The sequence below is a fragment of the Macaca fascicularis genome, chromosome 18 (genome assembly GCF_037993035.2).
Source record: "Macaca fascicularis isolate 582-1 chromosome 18, T2T-MFA8v1.1".
NCBI lineage: Eukaryota > Metazoa > Chordata > Mammalia > Primates > Cercopithecidae > Macaca > Macaca fascicularis.
Genome location: NC_088392.1, coordinates 24154409 through 24173846, shown reverse-complemented (window position 1 = coordinate 24173846; position 19438 = coordinate 24154409). Strand labels below are relative to the sequence as shown.

Sequence of the window (19438 nt, the reverse complement as noted above, 5' to 3'; positions counted from 1 at the left end):
ACATTCATTTGTTTCATTTTACTTGCACAATTGTATTAGCTAATATCTCCAACATAATGTTAAATAGGAAATGTGAATATAACAAAGATTTTATTATGTAACACTGATGACATTATAATGAGTTTCTGTACTTCGAAGGTTAAATTTTTTAGCTTGAAATCACAAGGGTACCATTTAGCTAACTCCCTAAACATATTTATAAACAGAATCATAGATTATTGGATATATATCAATGCAATTTCTATAGAGATATAATCTTAACACCCATTGTTCTCCCAGCTGGTGGAATTGGTTGGATAGCTATGCACATAGTGCCACTGTAAGTGATGCCTCATCTTCAGGCAGCTAAGAGATTTCACTGTGAGGATATCTTCCCTCTTCACCTCCATTTGAAGATTTCTTTAGTACCCTACTGGCTCACTCCCTCTCTCCACTGCCCCACTCAAGTGATCTCATGACTTTGGGGAAGTTAATCTAGTTAATTTTCATTTGAAAATGAAGAACTTAGACCCAGAGATGTATATCTACTGATTGTGTGTGTTTCTTTAAGACTACTGATTTCAAACTCGTCATTTTTAGAAAACTCTACAAAGACTCAGCTGGTGTACAAAGATTTCTGCATTGATAACTGTGGTGAGATTTTACTTGAAATATGCTAATGTTTCTAGAAGTTAAATTTCCACTAAAAAAATTTAGTAGCATTTTGTTGCTAAAAATGAGGTGTCACTATCTAATTGCCCTCTGTTACCAAGTTTGCAGGTGCTTGGTAATTATGTAATAATACAAAAGAAGAAAAAGATTTAATACCTACTAAATCCGTGAACTATGATCAGTTATTTTACATTTTTCTTTAATTTTATTAGATTAAAATGTGCTAGTGTGAAGTAGAAGAAAATTCATGGCATGGAAGAAAAAAGGAAAAGTCACCTTAAATTAAAATCACCTCCAAATTTTCTAACATAGTTCTTTAAGCAATTTGGGGTGAGTTTGTTTGATTTTGCTCTATTTTGCTTTTTAATTAGAGGAAAAAGAAATCCAGCTGCAAGCCTAGGACCGAAGAGTGTCTTTCCTTTGCTAGGACCTTCATAGTGGTCCAGCAGGTACTGCTCACAATCATCATACCTGTCTTTCCCTCCCTGGGGCACCGTGGCAGAATAATGTCACCCTGTGAGCCAGGTGCCTCAGCTCTGCTTCAGATCACAGAGATTAGACAGACTTGTGAGCGGCTGGAACTCTTTGGTATTACGTGTTTGAATCCATGATGGGCCTTTTGCAAGTAGCGTTAGCTCTTTTTAAATGAAGTTGAACTTTCTTGTGGACATAGAAGGGGCCCGTGCGAGGCCCTCAGTAGACTCCCTAGTTGCTGCTTTACCTGATGAGGCCCAAAGAGATTAACTTTGGATCTGTGAAAAGAACAACAACAACAACAAACCCACCTTCTAGTAGTTTACTAGAGATAAATGGAAAATTTAGGGATTCATTCTCGAATTGATTGAATGGTGATTAATTAGTTCCATGTAGGTTTTTAAATATCAGTGTCATAAAACAGATATAAATAGGATATGTAGGAAAAGGGGAAGAAGCAGTTAATTCTGATTGAACACAAAGTTCATTAAGATATTCTGATTTCAATTCTTTACGGGGTTGATGATTATTCTGAGTACTGGATCCCTTCATTAGAATGATAGATTTCCCCATTCCCAAAGAAACAACCCCATTTTGTGGATATATCAGAATACACTTTTATCTATCTATCTAAAAAATCAGTCAGCTAAAACTTAAAAGTAACATTAAGTCAGTTAAACACATTGTATTGTGCATATACATGGAGCACAGCATTGTTCTGGATGCTGGATATGAAAAGAAATGAGATTCCATTTCATTAGGTCATCTTCATCTTCACTGGGGCGTTTATAGGCACTTCAAACCTATCATCTTTCCCTGTAAATGTTCTTTTCTATTTTTCCACTTTCCATCACTACCATCATTTTTATTATACAGGGAAATGTACACTAATTTTGGAAATGTTTCTGTAATCTGTTACTTGATGGTTGGTGCTATATTAATGGACCAAAGATGATAATATTTCCTTGGTTAAAAGCATTTTATTTTCAAAGGATGGAATGATTTTACTTGAGTTTTGTAATAGAAAATGTAATTATAGTGACTAGATAATAATCACTATAGAAAGCACATCAATCTGCTTTGGTAGGACAGCACATTTCTATCAATAATAGTGCTTATGGGGTAGGGGCAGAGGGAGTTGACTTTGATGTGATTCTTTTGGATATAACATAACTCACTTCACTTGACTTGATGAGTTCACTTGTAGCTTTGAGACTCATTTGACTGGGGCAGTGATTCTTAACCTGGAGCAATTTTGCATACCCTCCCACCCCAAAATTTGGTGATATCTGGAGACATTTTGGTTGTCACCACTAGGACAGAGGCCAGGGATGCTACCAAACAGGACAGCCCTTGCCACTGCCAACAAAGAATTTTCCAACCCAGAATGTTAGTAATGAGTTAAGATATCCTGGGCTAGAATAATTAAACATGTGAAATTTGTTGCCTTTTCTCCAATTACATCTCTAAGGAATAGTCTGTTTATGCTTATGTTACTGAGGGTGATACTGCAGTTAAGTAGGTAGTATTTTTTATGTTATTTATGTAAAATTAAATTACCCAGTTTATCTTTTCTTTTCCATTTAGTATTTGCTACTGCTTTATAAAACAGTTTTCTTAATAAATGGATTATATAATTTGTATTATATACTTTTTGATAGATACTAAGAATATATAAAATTGATCTTATACATGGGACATTTGTCAAAATTTCATTTATAAACACTGCATATTTGCATATAGAATTGCTTCTGGTGAATAATAAAAGATTAAAACAATGTTAAGTAAATGTCCTGATCAATGTATATATCACAGTTTGTTTTCGATCTTTCCTCCCTTTTTCTTTCCCTCTCTAATTCAATAGCTATTTATTAAGTGCCAAACAGCTATAGGCTAGGGAATATAATGATAAACAAAGTAGTCATGGTCCCTGTCTTCATGAAGCTTATAGTGTATTAGGAAAGCAGGTAATCAAATGAACAATGAAACAGTGCGGTAAGAACTATTACAGAGATGGTGAAGGACTCAGAGTGCCCAGCATAGCCAGTCACTTAAACAGCTGGAAAAAATAGAGTATTTGGAAGTGCCAGGGAATTCATTTAAAGGAGACATTTTCAGAGCGAAATATTAAAACTGTTTTTGAGGGTGTAGTACTCCTGTACTGTATAAATCTATTTTAATTTTTATATAAATGTAGAATCTCTGTGAAATATATGTAAACAAAAAGGATGAATGGAACAGGATGACAGTATCTTAAATATTACTTGAGGTCACCTATTTGTAACTTTCATATCATATATTTCGGTTTTACTTTTTTATTTATCAGAACTATGACATTTTAATACTTGTTACTGATACTCAAATATATTACAGTGTTGCTGATAATATTTATGTGCTGTGGGGGTCGTAAAAGAGCTGACAACACTAAGATATTTACAATACAGTTGTACTGTTTGTAAATGTATAGAAATATATAAGACTTGGTATGTACCAAGCACGGTTTCAAGAAGTATTTTACATATTAATGCCTCATTAAATGTTATGTGAAACATTGTATGTATGCTATAGCCTGATAACATGTCCAGGTATATCTACTTATGCTGACAGAGTTAAACACATTTTTAAAATGTGCTGGGAAACACTCTAACTGAAATCCGTGGTTGCAAAATCAAATATGATTCTCATACACCAAGAGGATAGGGATTATTCATTTAACTTCTTTAAAGCATAATTCTTTATTGCAGGCATTCTCTGTAACAGTAGTTGATCTACTTTTATTAATCTTTTCAAGTTTTCTTTAATGATAGTTTATTTGTAGTGACTCAAGTTCCTTTCCTGGTTTCCCCTGCTCACTGCCAGAGTAAGGAAGAAGTTAGAGTTGTAGTCTAAGAGTAGGCCGCCTTATTTAAAAATAGACTTTGCTATGTTTTTGTTTGTGGGACGGGGTTAAAAATGAAAGTTTATATTCTCTTCATACACTGTCATATCTCTGTGGTCTTATTACTTGTCTGGCTCATTTTTCATTCTTTTTATAACTTTGTTTGCAAGTTAATTCCTTAAAAGCTCTGCCAGAGGCAATGATTGGTGCTCCCTTACTTAATTCAACTTTTCATTCTCTAAATCATTGGTTAGATATGAATAGTCTTTAAAATGAATTGTGAGGTTTAATCACTGTAATGTGGTGGAATCATGATGTGCTTCTGTAGATGCATTATGCTCATTACAGTGTATGTGTGTTTAAATCTTCAGCAGTTTGATGCCACTTTGTCCTGTTTCCAGGCTGAAGTCAATATATTTCATGCATTTGCTTACTTAGTTTTCTCTCAGGCTTGTCATTTTACTTCTTTCTTTATATCTTATATATAAATACATATCTACATTTTGAGACATAATTTGTATTCCATTGTGATATTGAAGCCATAGAGTCTTCATAAAAATAAATACATATAGAAGTACTCCACTGAGATCTCCTTGGGGCCAAGATCCAGGACCTTATATTTTGTCCCCAAAGACCCAGCGCCAGGCCCTCAGCAGGCTCCTAATAACTGTCTGAGGAATAGAACTTTTATAATGCCAGTTCATTGCTCAGATTATCCTGGCATTGGCCAAAGGGAGCTCTTTTAAGTTGGCTCCACTGTCATTTTGAAATGGCCTCATCTTTTTTTCTTAAAGTACTTTCTTTTTTTCTGGCACAGTCTCCCTGCTCATCTGTATGCTCATCTGTATTTTCCCTGCCTTCCTTAGAATCAGCCATTTCTCTAAGGAGCCCTGGTTCTTTTTAATGGAGGTATTAGACACTAAGATCTGAGTGCTAGGTGTTCTTGTTACTACAGGGATTTCACTGCTTCTGGGTCCTATGAGTGGACAGAACTGCGAAACATATGTATACACACTAGCCCATGTATACCCCACACATCTAGAATTATTTCTGTATTAGTGTGTGCCTGTATATTAAAGTGGATATGAGTTCATACTGATATTTCTCATTTTCATCCATTACCAAAAGATTTAATCTTTCTCCTTTGCTTGTTTTTAACTTCCTTCTTTGAATTTGAGAAACCTGACTCTCATTATCTACAATATTTACTTGTTTTTTCAACCCTAGTAGACATTAAAAGTAATTCAGAATTGCTAACTCATACCATGTGAAAAACCAGTTTACCAACTATAGTGTAGTATTGTGTATAGTTATTTTTGTCTTTAGCTTTACATTAACCAGTTTTTTGGCCTGTTTTCCAAAGTTACTAAGGTCAGCTGTTTTTCTTTACACCTTCAGTGAGGTTATGTCCTACATTTGTAATTTACATAGACTCATTTGTCAGAATCTACAGTTCATCCTGGGTTCCCTTGGCATTTTGGTTAATTCATTATTTTTAAAAATGTGTATACAATAAAGTTTATTCTTTGTAGCAGATAGATCTTTAGGTTTTGATAAATGGTCACGTATCCGTCACCACAGTACCATACAGAACGTTTATAGCACTTTAATAATTTCCTTATATAGCCTCTTTGTAATCAACCCCTCTCTTTCCAGTCCCTGGCAATCACTGATCTGTTTTCCATCATTACAGTTTTTCCTTTTCCAGAGTTCCTTATAGATGGAATCTAACCTGTAGTCTTTTGGGTTTGGCTTCTTTCACGTAGCAAAATACATTTGAGATTCATTCGTGTTATTGCATGAATCAATAGTTCATTCCTTTTTATTGGTAAATAGTGTTTTATTATGTGGCTGTACCAAAGTATATTTATCCATTCACCTGTTTAGGAATATCTGGGTTGTTTCCAGATTTTGATGATCACGAATGAAGCTCCAGTAGCTATTCATGTACAGGGTATTATGTCAATGTAAGTTTCCAGGTTTCACAAATTTCATGTTTTTTCACTTGAGCAACTACCTTGGAATGGAATTGCTTGGTTGTGTAAGTGTGACTAAAAATTCACTGGAACTGTTTTCCAAAGCAGTTGTGCCTACCAAGAAGGAGTGAGCTTTCCTATTGCTCTGCATCTTTGTCAGCATCTGATATTGTTAGTATTTTTTTAACTTTAGACATTGTAATAAGTATGTATTTATATCTTACCATGATTTTTGTTCATCTTTCCTTATTGACTAATAATGTTGAGCGTATTTTCATATGATTATTTGCCATCCATATGTCCATTTTGGTGAAATACCTATTTAACATCTTTTGTCCAATTGTTCTTACCTTTGTAAGAAATTTTTTTTTTTTTTTTTACCTTGGGTTGCCTAACAATAAAATTTTGGTTTTGTTCTTGTTTTTCTTTTTTGAGGACGGAGTCTCACCCTGTTGCCCAGGCTGGAGTGCAGTGGCGCAATCTCGACTCATTGCAAGCTCTGCCTCTCGGGTTCATGCCATTCTGCTGCCTCAGCCTCCTGAGTAGCTGGGACTACAGGCGCCCGCCACCATGCCCGGCTAATTTTTTGTATCTTTCGTAGAGATGGGGTTTCACCTTGTTAGCCAGGATGGTCTCGATCTCCTGACCTCGTGATCCACCCGTCTTGGCCTCCCAAAGTGCTGGGATTACAGGCTTGAGCCACCATACCCGGCCCAACAGTAAAGTTTTAAGTGTTCTTCGTATGTACTGGATAGAAGCCCTTAAACAGATACATACTTTTCAAATATTTTCTCCCAGTCTGCGGGTTGTTTTTCATTCTCTTAACAACGTCCTTTGCAGAACAAAAGTTTTTAATTTTGATAAAGTCTAATTAGTTTTTCTTTTATGACTCATGCCTTTGGTGTTGTATCTTAAAAACTCATTGGCAAATACAAGGTCATGCAGATTTTCTCCTGCGGTTTTTTTTTTTTTTTTGAGAGGTGTTACAGCTTTATCTTATGAGCTGTCTTTCCGTTCATTTCTCTCTATAAGTAACATTCTTGCTTGTTTCATGCTTTTTATCATGTATCTTCTAGGTCATTAACTTACTGTCTGTACTTAATATATCTTATTAGTTTTGCCTATATTCTTACATGGTACTCATTTATTTACTGTCTATATAACACTTCTTATGAGTTTCATCCATTTTCTTCTTCTTATCTATAAAACAACTGAATATTCTCAAATAATAAAGTCAGAGCACATTACAATGTTTAATATATTTTTGTGATAAGTTATTGGAATATCCAAAATACCTTATAGTGTGATCTTGTAGCATATTGTTGCCAATTAAATGTATCATCTGCTAGCACAATATTAAAACCAGATTCTTGCGTGTTTATTTTCAAACCATTTATTCACTTTGTGTGAAGAGATTAAGAGTCAAAAGCTTTCCTACTGATGTGTGTGTGTGTGTGTGTGTGTGTGTGTGTGTGTCTTTAGATATTTGAAAATAACATTTTCTGGCAGTGAAAGAAAATAAGATACATTGGTTCCTTGAAATGTAAATATTCTGATTTTTTGCCATCAAGTGTCTTATTTACAAACATGTATCATAAGATGTCTGGAAATGTGGCTCTAAAAGGAGGGAAATAATACTAAAAGTTTTTAAAAGGCATAAGTAAATGGGTTCATGAAATGGAGGAAAAAACCTGAGTATTCAGTATTTTCCTGAATTTAGGAAAAAAAAATAACAATAAGCAAAAATTGATAATAATAAAAGCAATGGTAATAACTTTAATGTTACTATAATGCTACTTATTGAGCACTTACTACATCTCAGGCACTGTGCTAAACTCAACCCCTAGTATCCATTGTTGAATTTATCTAATTAATTAATTAATTAATTAATTTTTTGAGACAGGGTCTTGCTCCGTCGCCCAGCCTGAAATGTAGCGGTGCCATCATGGCTCACTGCAGCCTTGACCTCCAGAGCTCAAGCAATATTCCCACCTCAACCTTCTGAGTAGCTGGAACTATAGGTGCACACCACCATGCCCAGCTAATTTTTGTATTTTTTTGTAGAGATGAGGTTTTGCCATGTTGTTCAGGCAGGACTGGAACTCCTAACTCAAGCGATCTGCCACCTCAGCCTCCCAAAAGTGCCGAGATTGCAAGCGTGAGCCACCACACCTGGCCTATCATTGAATTTAATGTATGACATATCACTGTCTATTATCTTGTATTCATCAGGTTTTATACAGTGATACAAAGGCAGCCTGGCGGGTTGCCAGAAATTATTGCTTTTTATTTGTTACCTCTCTGGGATTATCTACTAGTAGATTAAACTGGATTTGGGCCATAATCTTTCCCACCTAGTCCACTCAGACTCTCACATTAATCACCTCTGGAAACACTCTCACAGACACACCCAAAGTAATGCTTTGGGTTGGGTTTCTAGATGTTCCTTGATCCAGTTAAATTGATACCAAAATTAAGTCCACAAGTCTACCCCTTGTCAGGCTGTTACCCATCCACTCCTCCTTAAACCCATTTAATTTCCAAGTGAAGACAATAAAAAGGTAATACTTCCTAACATGATGTAGCTAACATGATGTAACTCTCCTGCATACAACCAAAAAGCGCACTGATCGATTCCCTAGAATCGGGCTTTCAGGATTTCAGGATTTGGGAATTTTCTCTTTTGGGATTATGATTTTGGGGACTTTAGACTCTAGAGATTTTCATCATGTGGAGTTTTAGATTGAAGAGATTTTGATCTTTAGGAATTTCCATCTTTCGCGATTTCAACATTTAGGATTATGGCGTTCGGGATTGTGTCTTTGCAGACTATGATTGATACCACGTTAAACTCTCTGCCTTCATAATTGTCTTTAACAACTGCTTCTGGCTCTACCCAAAACTGAATTCCTGAACTATTCTGATGACCAGAAAGAGAAATCATAGGAATTTTTTTTTAACTGATCCCTAAATCTCAGGTATTAAAGTTTTTATTTACTTTCATTGCATAGTCACCAGCCCCAGCAACCCTGTAATTATATTTACCAGTGATTCTACTTCATTTTCCGTACTGGAGCCAGGCATCTGTTTTAAAGAATGAAAATTTATTCCTTTCTTACTTCAAATTTTCTGTTAGTACCCTGTTTCTTATTGCCTTTGGGGCTCTAGCCTCAAATGTTATATTAGCCTCATTGCTTACCTCTTCTCACACTTTTTGTGCTGCTGCTACCCAGTTCTGTAGATGCGCCAGGGACTTTTAGCGTACCCTTTCTTCCTGGAATTTTCTTCTCCTAGTGTCATTTCATCGTAAATTCTTATACATATTTCAAGACCTAACTCAAATATTTCCTTCTTGTGAAATTGTCTTTGACATGTATTTCTTCCTCTTCCCATCCTAAGAAGAGCTGATTTTTCTCCATATGTAAACTATTTTCACTTATTTATTGATGAATCTGTATTTTCAATATGACTATTAGATTCTCTAGTGTAAAGTCCTTGTGTTTCCTACCTTCATTTTTATTTTCTTTGCCTAGTATAACTACCATTCAAAAAAAGTTAAATGAATAAATTTTTCCTCCTGCCTTCCCCATGCTCAGAAAACAGCCCTACCATTCTGTACATTTTATCTGAAAACTACTCTTGATTTTCTCCTCATTAAATACTGTCTTTAAAAATATATATAGATCAGTGATTTTCAGACTTTTAAAAAAGTGGTATCCTTTTTTCAAATGAAAACTTCTGTAAAACTTATGGCCATGTGTGTGCATGCATGCATACATACAACCACACAGAAAGAGGTAAGGATGGGGAGGGTGGAAGTCTCCCTTCTGGCACTTCTGAAGAACTACTAGGGCTCCCAGTAGCACGATTTTAACATCATTGGCCTTATTTCTACCTTCATTCATCGAGTCCTTCCAAGTCATTCTTTACATTGCTACAGGAGAGCCCTTTCTAAGCACAAATAAAATTAAGGTATTTTCCATGCTTAAATTCATTTAATGACTCCTTCGGTTTACATATAAGCTTTTTGGAAGCTAAGGGTATAACTTTTTACTTTTGTGTCTCTAGTCTCTGGTATAGGGCTTGTTGCATAATAGCCTGGATGCTCCTTGAGTGTTTAATATCATGAGGGAACATTGCACTGTTACCTATACCATTGCACAGTTATCATACCTATTGCATGGTTAAGTTTACTATTTTAATGGCTTTGCTTTACTTATATTGGCAATGCCATCCTCTCTGTTACTCAGATCTATCCCATCCTTCAGGCCCAATACACATCTTAGCATCCTTTTTTTTTTTTTTAAACCGTCAACTTCAGCAGCCCTTATCGGTTTTCCTTTCTTTGATTTCCAAAGCAGCTTACTGTTATTATAAATAACAACAGGTGTAATGTACTGTATGTAGTGAGGGTACTGTTTTTGTTACCACTTGATGATGTAACCTCTGCCTAGGTGATCCTAGCCAAAACAAAAAAATTCGTGAAGAATTTCAAAGGTACCCTCTTATTTAAAAGAACATACTTTAGCACCGTTCTGAGATATGCAATTCTGTTTATAGTTTGAATTTCTAAATCAGCCAGGGATTATAATTTTAAGCTTATGCTTTAGTACAGTGGTATTTAAAAACAGTTTTTTCTTTGTTTCGTAACAGTTTATAGGTTGAACAACATAATCTTTGTTTTATTTGTGACTTTTGAAACCAAAATTGGTGTTGTCAGCTCATAGCCTACAAATCTCACAGAAATTTTTGAAAAAGTACATGTGATAATTAGAAGCATCAGGCTTGATTTTTTAAATGATGGGTCAATTTTAAGTTCTTTTTGGGAAAGAGAAATAATAAAGCTTTATGCTGTCATATTAATATTTCATTGATATAGTACACTTCTGTTTTCTGTTTTACTTACATATTTTTTCAGTAAATGTTTCCCTTTTGTTGCTTTCAGAATTGCTAATAATTACATTTTATATGAGAGCAGTTTTCAAAAAAAAAATACTAATTAGGAAAAAATGTATTTCATTTCTTCAGAAACAAAGATCAAAACTCATGTTGCCAAATAATTCTTATATTGTTATTTGAACTTGAAGACATTCTGCTTGTTTTAAATTATATTTTTATTTCTCTAATGACTTTGTGGCCTTTAATAAACTAACTTTATTGTTTTCGACAAATCAAAGTGATCTTTATGCAGAATAAGGGATAAATACCCTCACTGTTTCTTACAGGAAGGCTTTTCTACAAGACATCTATACTGTTAATTTCATATTTTTGATGTTATTGCAGAAGGAAAAGTGGATACTGTATCTTTAATGGAAAGCAAAAGGTTATCTTTCTATGGCCTTTGTGTGTATGTGCTGATGTGGATGTAGGCAGCCAGACAGGCAATGTGTGCAGAGAGACTAGGGAACCGGCTGTGGATCGATAGAAGTGGTGTGAAGTGAATTAATGTGAGGCAGGCTGTCTGTCTGTCATAAGGATTGTGGGGAATGTGGGGCAGTGTTGGTCAGTCACTGCAGAGATCTGCTTCCAATAAATTCAAGCCTTCTGCCTGAAAAGAAACTGTAGATACTCACATACTCCCTTATTGTTAAATTTTACTTCATTCACAGTAAATGTTCATATCAAATTATTGCCTCCAGTGTACTTTAATTGGACCACTGGAAAACCACACTTGTGAGGAACTGATGAAATAAAAATATCTGCTATTCTTTTGGATCTATTTTTCAATCTCAGTGGAAATCTATATTACTGAGAATGAGAAATAGAATTTTTGTTAATATTTATAAATATCCTTCTTCATTCTTAGTCCTAACAGTGTTTATCACTACAATCTAATCTTCAATAAAAATAAAACGATAATGAACTGAAGTGGTTTTATATTTCCATATTGGTTAAAGTGCTGGTTTTTACATGTTACTATATTAAAAATTAGTATTTTGTTCTTGTATTTCATGTTAGTCACATGACGCTGTAGTCTTGTGCGTTCATATTATTTATTATTACTCAGATATTGTTAGCCAGTTGGAAAAAAATTCATACAGGTAATTTACAAGCTTATGAAAGATAATTTTTAGAATACTATATCCAGTTTTACTGGTGGAGCTAGTTGAGTGTAGTTTAATTCCATTGATTTTGAAGATCACATTTCCATATTTACATTTTTAAAAAACTTCTAAAGTGGTTTAGAAAATATTGCATAAAATTGGAAAGTTTTATGTATGTAGATTTTTCACAATGAAGAGCTATCTAAGCGTTTAGAAATCTAGATGGCATGAAGATCTCATAGTCTTTCTTGTCCTCTAACTTTCACTTCTGCTACTTAACTACAACCCTCTCACTTCCCTTTTACTGTTGTGTCCAAACTTACTCATACCAGCTTGCTGCCCCACTCCATTCCCCCTCTGCCCCCATTTTCCCCCTGATTCATGGTATAAAACTCGTTTATTGAGAACTGTTGTTTGTTATAATGTACATTGATTTTTTATTTTGTGAAATCTGGATTTGGAGACTCACTGTTTTTTTATGTGCCTCATGTCTTTCCGTTAATTGTATTTCTTTTTTATTATATCTCTTTACTCTTTTTATATCTGTTTATATCTTTTGTCATACCTCTTTCCCCAAAGTACCCTTACTGCTATTTTCTAGTATATTTAAATAACATAATTTGTGCCATGAGATAGAAAGTATTCAATTCTGTTCAAGTTGTATTTATTGAACCTTTATGAGATTTTCATCACTGTCAAATATTTTGGAAATACTCGGAAAGTAAGTAAACTTTAGCTTGTATGGTGTAATTTGACAAATAAGCTCACTTAGGTCAAGTACAAAAGAACATACCAAATATCACTATATAATTAATTGACAATATTTATGATTTTGATATACAAAAAAACCCTGAAATTTCCATAAATATATTTTCCTAGTGGACTCTTATTTTTTTGCAAGGATATTTCGTTTTCTTTGTGTAGACAAAGGCTAAGCTTTTTGTAGAAGGAAGAACTAAAACCATTTTTTCTATCTGTGTTTTGTTGAAAATAGCATTGTATTCTAGCATAATCTTCAATTCTCTTTGGTGACAGTGATGTAGTACCTTCTATTGTATCTTTTCTTAACAAGCTAAGTTTTTGAAAGTATATATATAGTAAAATGTACGCTTTTAAAAATATTGTTCTATGAGTTTTAAACACATGTAAATAGTCATGGTGTAGATTATTTTCACTATGCTAAAAATTTTGCTTTACCTCTTTACAGTCAATTCTTTTGTCACACTCCTAACCCCTGGCAACCACTGATTTGATTTTTATTTTGCGTTTTACAGAAAGTACTGTTGTCTTGACCCATTAACATAAGGTCCTGATAGAACTAAATAAGGTAGAAAGTAGAAATAGCGAGGTTTATGGCTAGGAATTTTAAAAAATATTATTCCTTCTTTGCAGATAATGACTACCTTGCTTAGAAGTATTAAATAATGGTTTTTAATAATCTTCTACCATAACTATATGGCTGAAAACTTCAAAAGTTAAAAGCACCTATCAGATTTTCCTTCAAGCAAACGGTTAAAATTAGTTTTAAATGAGCTGTGCCATTTGGATTTGAGAGTTGAGTGTGGTAATTTGGGCTGTCCATTCTCAGTTTCTCCTACCCCTTTACTGTCTCCCAGAAACGTTAGAAATTGTAAGTAGTGTGTTGCTATCACAGTGCCCTCTATTATGGGAGTTAAGGATATTTTGCTGATCTTTAAAAAATGAAATATATAGATAATTTTGAAGTAAACAAATCAGTCACTTTTTATTGATTGCAAACAAAATAATACAGAAAATTTGACTGTGAGGATTAATATGGTTACAAATATGGTCAGCATAAAGAATATAGTTTAATTTTTAAAAAATTTAAGTAGAAAATTATGCCTTTCTGAAACAAAATATTCATGGTGAATTTTGCTTTCTGATTGTGTAAATGTTCTATGTGACTCTTTTCCTCCCTTTTTTCTTTAGCTATATGGCAGAAAAAAGTATCAAGAGAGTACATTGAGGTGGCATGGATACCTTCGTTGATCTGGAATGTTAGAAAACCAAACTTTTAAAAAATCAGCTTTATTGACATGTAATTCACTTAATACTAAATTCACCTTTAAAAGTGTACAATTCAGTGGTTTTTTAGCTGATTTAGAGTTGTACAAGCATCACCACAATCAGCTTCAGAACATTTTCAAATAACCCAAAGTGAAACCGCAGCCCCCATTAGCATTACTCCCTGTTCCCTCCACCCCCCTGAGCCCTAGGCCAATCTGCACATTTACTTTCTGTCTCCATAGATTTGCTTCTTCTAGACATTTCATGTAAATGCAATCATATGGCATGTAATGTTTTGCGACTTCTTTTATTTAGTTAAAATTGTTAATATTTATTCATGCCACAGCATGTATTAGAACTTCATTTCTTTGTATTGCCATATAATATTCTATTGTATGAATTTATCATTTATTTATCAGTTGATGAACATTTGGATACTTTCCACTTCTTGGCTTTTATGAATAATGCTGCTGTGAATGTTCGTGTAGATGCTTTTGTGGGGACATATATTTTCATTTGCTGGTAGTAAAATTGCGGGGTCATATGGTAACTCTATGTTTCACCTTCTGAGGAAATGCCAGATTGGTTACTCTTGAGTTTTGAGAGTTCCTTAAACAGTCCAGGTACTAATTGCTTGTTGGACATGTGATTTGTGAATCTTTTTTCTCAGCTTGGAGATTGTCTTTTCTTCTTAATAGGGCCTTTGTAGAACAAAAGTCTAAAAATTTTAATGGAGCCCACTTTGCCAATTTTTTCTTTTATGGATTGTGCTTTTTTGGTGTCAACCAAAACTTAGATTTCAGAGCTATTCTCCTGAGTTTTTTTTTTTTTTGAAAAATTTTATACTTTTATTTATTAGATTTCAGCCCATGATCCACTTTGAGTTACTATTTATATAAAGTATGAGCCTTAGGTCAAGGTTCATTTTTTTTGCTTATGGATGTTCGGTTGTTCTAGCCCTGTTTTGAAGAGATTATCCTTCCGCCACCTCTGTTGAAAATCATTTTGGCAGATTAGTGTGTGTCTGCTTCTTGGTTCTCTATTCTGTTATATTAACCTAATGTTTATTACTCTGCCAAAGTCACATGGTTTTAATAACTTTATATAAGTCTTAAAATTGGGTAAAATGACTTTTTTCTACTTTATTCATTTTCAGAATTGTTTTATTCTAATTCCTTTGTCTTTCATATAATTTTAGAATGCTTTTGTTGATATCTACAAAAGGATCTTACTGGGATTTTGTTAGAAATTGCATTAAATCTGTGTATCAGTCATTTTGTGGGGAATTGGCATCTTTCCTATTTTGAATCTTCCAATCCCATGAACACAGTGTATTTCTCTGTTTCATTTGTTTAGATCTCCTTTGATTTCTTTCATCAGTGTTTTGTAGTTGTCAGCATAGAAGACCTGTTTGTGGTTTTTCAGATTTACATCTAAGTATTTTAGTTTTTATAATTACTGTTAATAGTATTCTGGCTTTAAAAAAAATTAGGTGTCCATTGTTCATTACTAACATGTAGAAATAGAATCGATGTTTTCAATGTTTTTTTTCTTATATTTTGCAGCCTTGCTGAACTCACTTATTAGTTTTGATAATTCCTCTGTATTTCCCTGTAGACAATCATTTTATCTTTGAGTGGGGTATATTAGTCAGAATTCTCTAGAGAAACAGAACCAAAAGAATAGGTGGAGAGAGACAGACAGAGAGAGAGAGAGAGAGAGACTGACTTATTAGGGGAATTGGCTCTTGCAATTGGCTCTTGCAATTGGCTCATGCAATTACAAAGGCTGGAATGTCCCAGGATAGGCCATCTGTAAGTGGGAGACCCAGGGAAGCTGGTGGTGGGGCTCAGTTTAAGTCTAAAATCCTCAGAAACAGGGAAGCCGAGGGTGTAATTCTCAGTCCATGGCCAAAGCCCTGAGAACCCAGAGGGTTGCTGGGTATAAGTCCTGGAGTCCAAAGCCTAGAGAACCTGGAGTTATGATGTCCAAGGGCAGAAGAAAAAGGATGTCCCAGCTCCAGGAGTGAGAATTTGCTTTTTCTCTACTCTTTTGTTCAACCAGGGCCCCCGATAATTGAATGGTGTCTGCCCACATTGAGAGCTGATTTTTCCTGCTTAGTACACTGACTCACACACCAGTCTCCTCAGGAAACACCCTCACACACCTCCCCATAGGTAATGCTTTACCAGCTCTCTAGGTATCCCTTAATCCAATCAAGTCGACACTTAAAATTAACCATCACACAGGGCAATTACATCGTTCTTTCCAAACTGTGTGTATGTGTGTGTATTTTCTTGCTTTGTGGCATTGGGTAGAACTTCCAATGATATGTTAAGAGTGGTAAGTGTGACTTTCTTTGCCATATTCCTGGTCATAGGACAAAAGCATTCAGACTTTCACCATTAAGTATAATGTTAGTTGTAGGCTTTTAGTAGATGCTCTTTATCAAGTTCCTCTGTATTCTTATTTTTCTTAGAGGTTTTTTTGTTTTTACTCGTGAATGCATGTTGAATTTTGTCAAATGATTGATATGATCAGGAATTCTTTTTTTCTTCTTTAGCCTGTTAATATTTTGGATTATATTGATCCATTTTGGCCAATTGAACTCCTTTCATGCTAAGAATAAACCCTACTTGGTCCTGATATATAATTCTAAAGCAAATAAATATCCTATTTGCTTTTATTTTTGTTACAAATTCTTGAGACTATGAGAGATATTGGTCTGTATTTTTCTTTTCTTTGTATTTTCTTTTTTTCTGCCAGGGATTTTATAACCCTTACTAAGTTTTGGAAAGCATCTATCAAAGAACCAGTTTTAGCACAACTTCCTGGTCTTTCAGCCTCAGTTACTTTGAGATGTACATGTTTGTTCCTTAAGCTCTGTTCCAAAATACTGAATTCCTTTGGTTGAATAGTTAACTAGCACAGCACAGGAACTTTGTGGTACTTGGTAGTATTTATAATCAGTATTGTGTGATTCTGTGATTTCTCAAGGTTATTCTGTGATGTTCTGTGACACCTCCCACCCTGTCCCCAGGAACTTAGTCCCTGGAAAGACTTGGTGGTAAATTGATATTGAAGTTTGAAATCAAAAGACCTACGTCGCAATTCTGGTTCCTGAATTTAGTAGCTGTATTATGTTGGGCAATTACTTAGCTGCTCTGATTAAATGAGATAAATGTAAATGGATCCATAAACTTGTTACTTACATAAATGCCAGCTTTATTTTAATTGATCCCTTAATTTTATAGGAAAGGAAAATACTAATGCTGATTGTTACTGTCCAAACTATTTCTTAATATGTTTTCAATGTTTGTCTAATTTTAAAAATTATCAAGTTCTAAGCAAGAAATGAGACTGAGATATTTCAAAGATTTATATATTGATTTAATATGAAATAATGATTTTTGGTTTTGTATTTGAGCAATATCTATTTAGGAATGTAATGTTTACCTTATCTCCTCTTTGTGATTTATTTTACTTATAGCTATCTTTAATAAAGTAATATTATTTTTCTAGTACATGCCCTCCTTTATGTTAAAATTGATCATATAAATCTAACAATAAAAATGCTTTTGTAAGTTAACCATTGAGTACATATGGACACAAAGAAGGGAACAACAGACACCAGGGCATACTGGAAGGTGGTAGGATGGTAAGGATTGAAAAACTACCTCTTGGGTACTATGCTTATTACCTGAGTAATGAAATAATTTGTACACTAAACCCTGTGACATGCAATTTACCTATATAGCAAACCTGCATATGTACCCCTGAACCTAAAATGAAAGTTAAAACTTTTTTTTGGAAAAAAAATGCTTCTGCAAAGTGGTGGCTTTGTTATTTTTTATTCATCAGGGATCATTATTTAGCATTATTATTATTTTTTAAAGCAACTCTGAATAAGTAGTGGTACTAAAATGGTGTGTTTAGTCCGCAAGTTTAAATCCTTAGAGCTTGGAGCTGCCTACTGGTAGGTCCATTTCTGGATCTGTTATGGTGGTTCGTGGCTAAGATTCTTCCTCTTTTGATGCCTTTGGTTAACCGGAGGTAGCAAGGCTAAATTTCACATAAATGTTTCAGTTAATACCCCTTGGAAGAAAAGAAGTCCTTAAACTAAATAAGTGTTTGGTCTTTAAAATATTTAAATGGATTCTATGTAGGCAGTTATTGATATCCTTTTAAGCTGATTTGGTTAGAAAGTTTAATTCCTAGAGTAGCTTCCAATGGGGAGATTTGTATATTATCATGATTGAGAAATACCTTTTGATAACCATGTGAAAAATATCGATACACGCTACTATCTGTTGTGAAATTGAGAAATAATGTGACAGATGCAAGATGACAACAAATATGCATCATCAAAGATGATAGGTATGTAAGGAAAAGACATTTGTGTGAGCTGGCAAATTCTCAGGCGATTTACAGAATGGAAGCTTTTGGCCTCTGAACTTCTTTGCCTGTCTGCTTTCAGTTAGGTTCTTTCATTGTGATAGTTATGTGACCTTATATCGAATTCCTTCATAGAGGGAGATGTTATACTCTTTTTGGGCAGTGCGTTTCAGGTCCGTTGCTTAGCTCCAGGACACAAATTCTTCGGTCCTCATCTTTCCTCCCAACTCCCAAGTTATAAACATACTAACATTAAAAAGAAGTAAACTTTTAAAACAATCCACACTTTCCTCTTTGTTGAATAATTGTTAAAATCAGCCAAAGTAACTGTAGCAAAAACATTGAAAGGAATCAAGTAAAAAATGTAATACTTCAGCATCCTGTTTCTGTTTTTCCCAGATCTTGGTTAAAAGTAAATATAGTACATACCTATGTACATATATACATACAAATAAATAGAGCACATGTGAATGTTTTATTCATTGATTTGTGTCTCTAATTTTGGTGAATATATATTTTTTAATGTATTGTGTTTATATCCATTAAGTAAATTAAAAATCTTCAAAATTTCTGTTTGTCTTACTTTTCATTTTTTAAAATGAAGCCTTGTGATTCACATTTGTTTTAGCTGGAGTCACATCAGAAGCCATGCAGACTATCACCACGGCTCCTGATGCCTCAGGGCCTGAAGCCAAAGTCCAGGAGGAAGAACATGACCTTGTTGATGATGACATCACCACTGGTAAGCACAGACATCTTTAACATCTGATTGGAGCTTTGTTTGATATTGCAAAATGTTTTCTAGGTTATTTGTGGTGGGATTAAGTATTTCGATGGAAAGGATGGAGACTTGTACTGATGGTGTATTTAGTTTTATGAAACTGTTTAGTGTCCTCTTTGATCTTGAGGTGAAAAGAAGTGGAACTGTTTATTTGGTCCAGGTTTGCTGATTGTAACTCTAATAATAAACCTGCTAGCTGTGCACTTGTTTT

At 34.3% G+C, this 19438-nt stretch overlaps 1 protein-coding gene across 6 annotated transcripts in view; it reads left to right on the top strand.

Moving 5' to 3' along the window:
- WDR7 (WD repeat domain 7) overlaps positions 1-19438 on the top strand; it is a 389629-nt gene that overhangs the window by 148980 nt on the left and 221211 nt on the right. For all 6 annotated transcript variants that reach the window (XM_005586607.5, XM_005586606.5, XM_065533758.2 and 3 more), the window contains one exon: positions 19075-19188. In XM_005586607.5, the coding sequence (XP_005586664.3) occupies positions 19075-19188 (114 nt within the window). The remainder of the gene's footprint in view (positions 1-19074; positions 19189-19438) is intronic.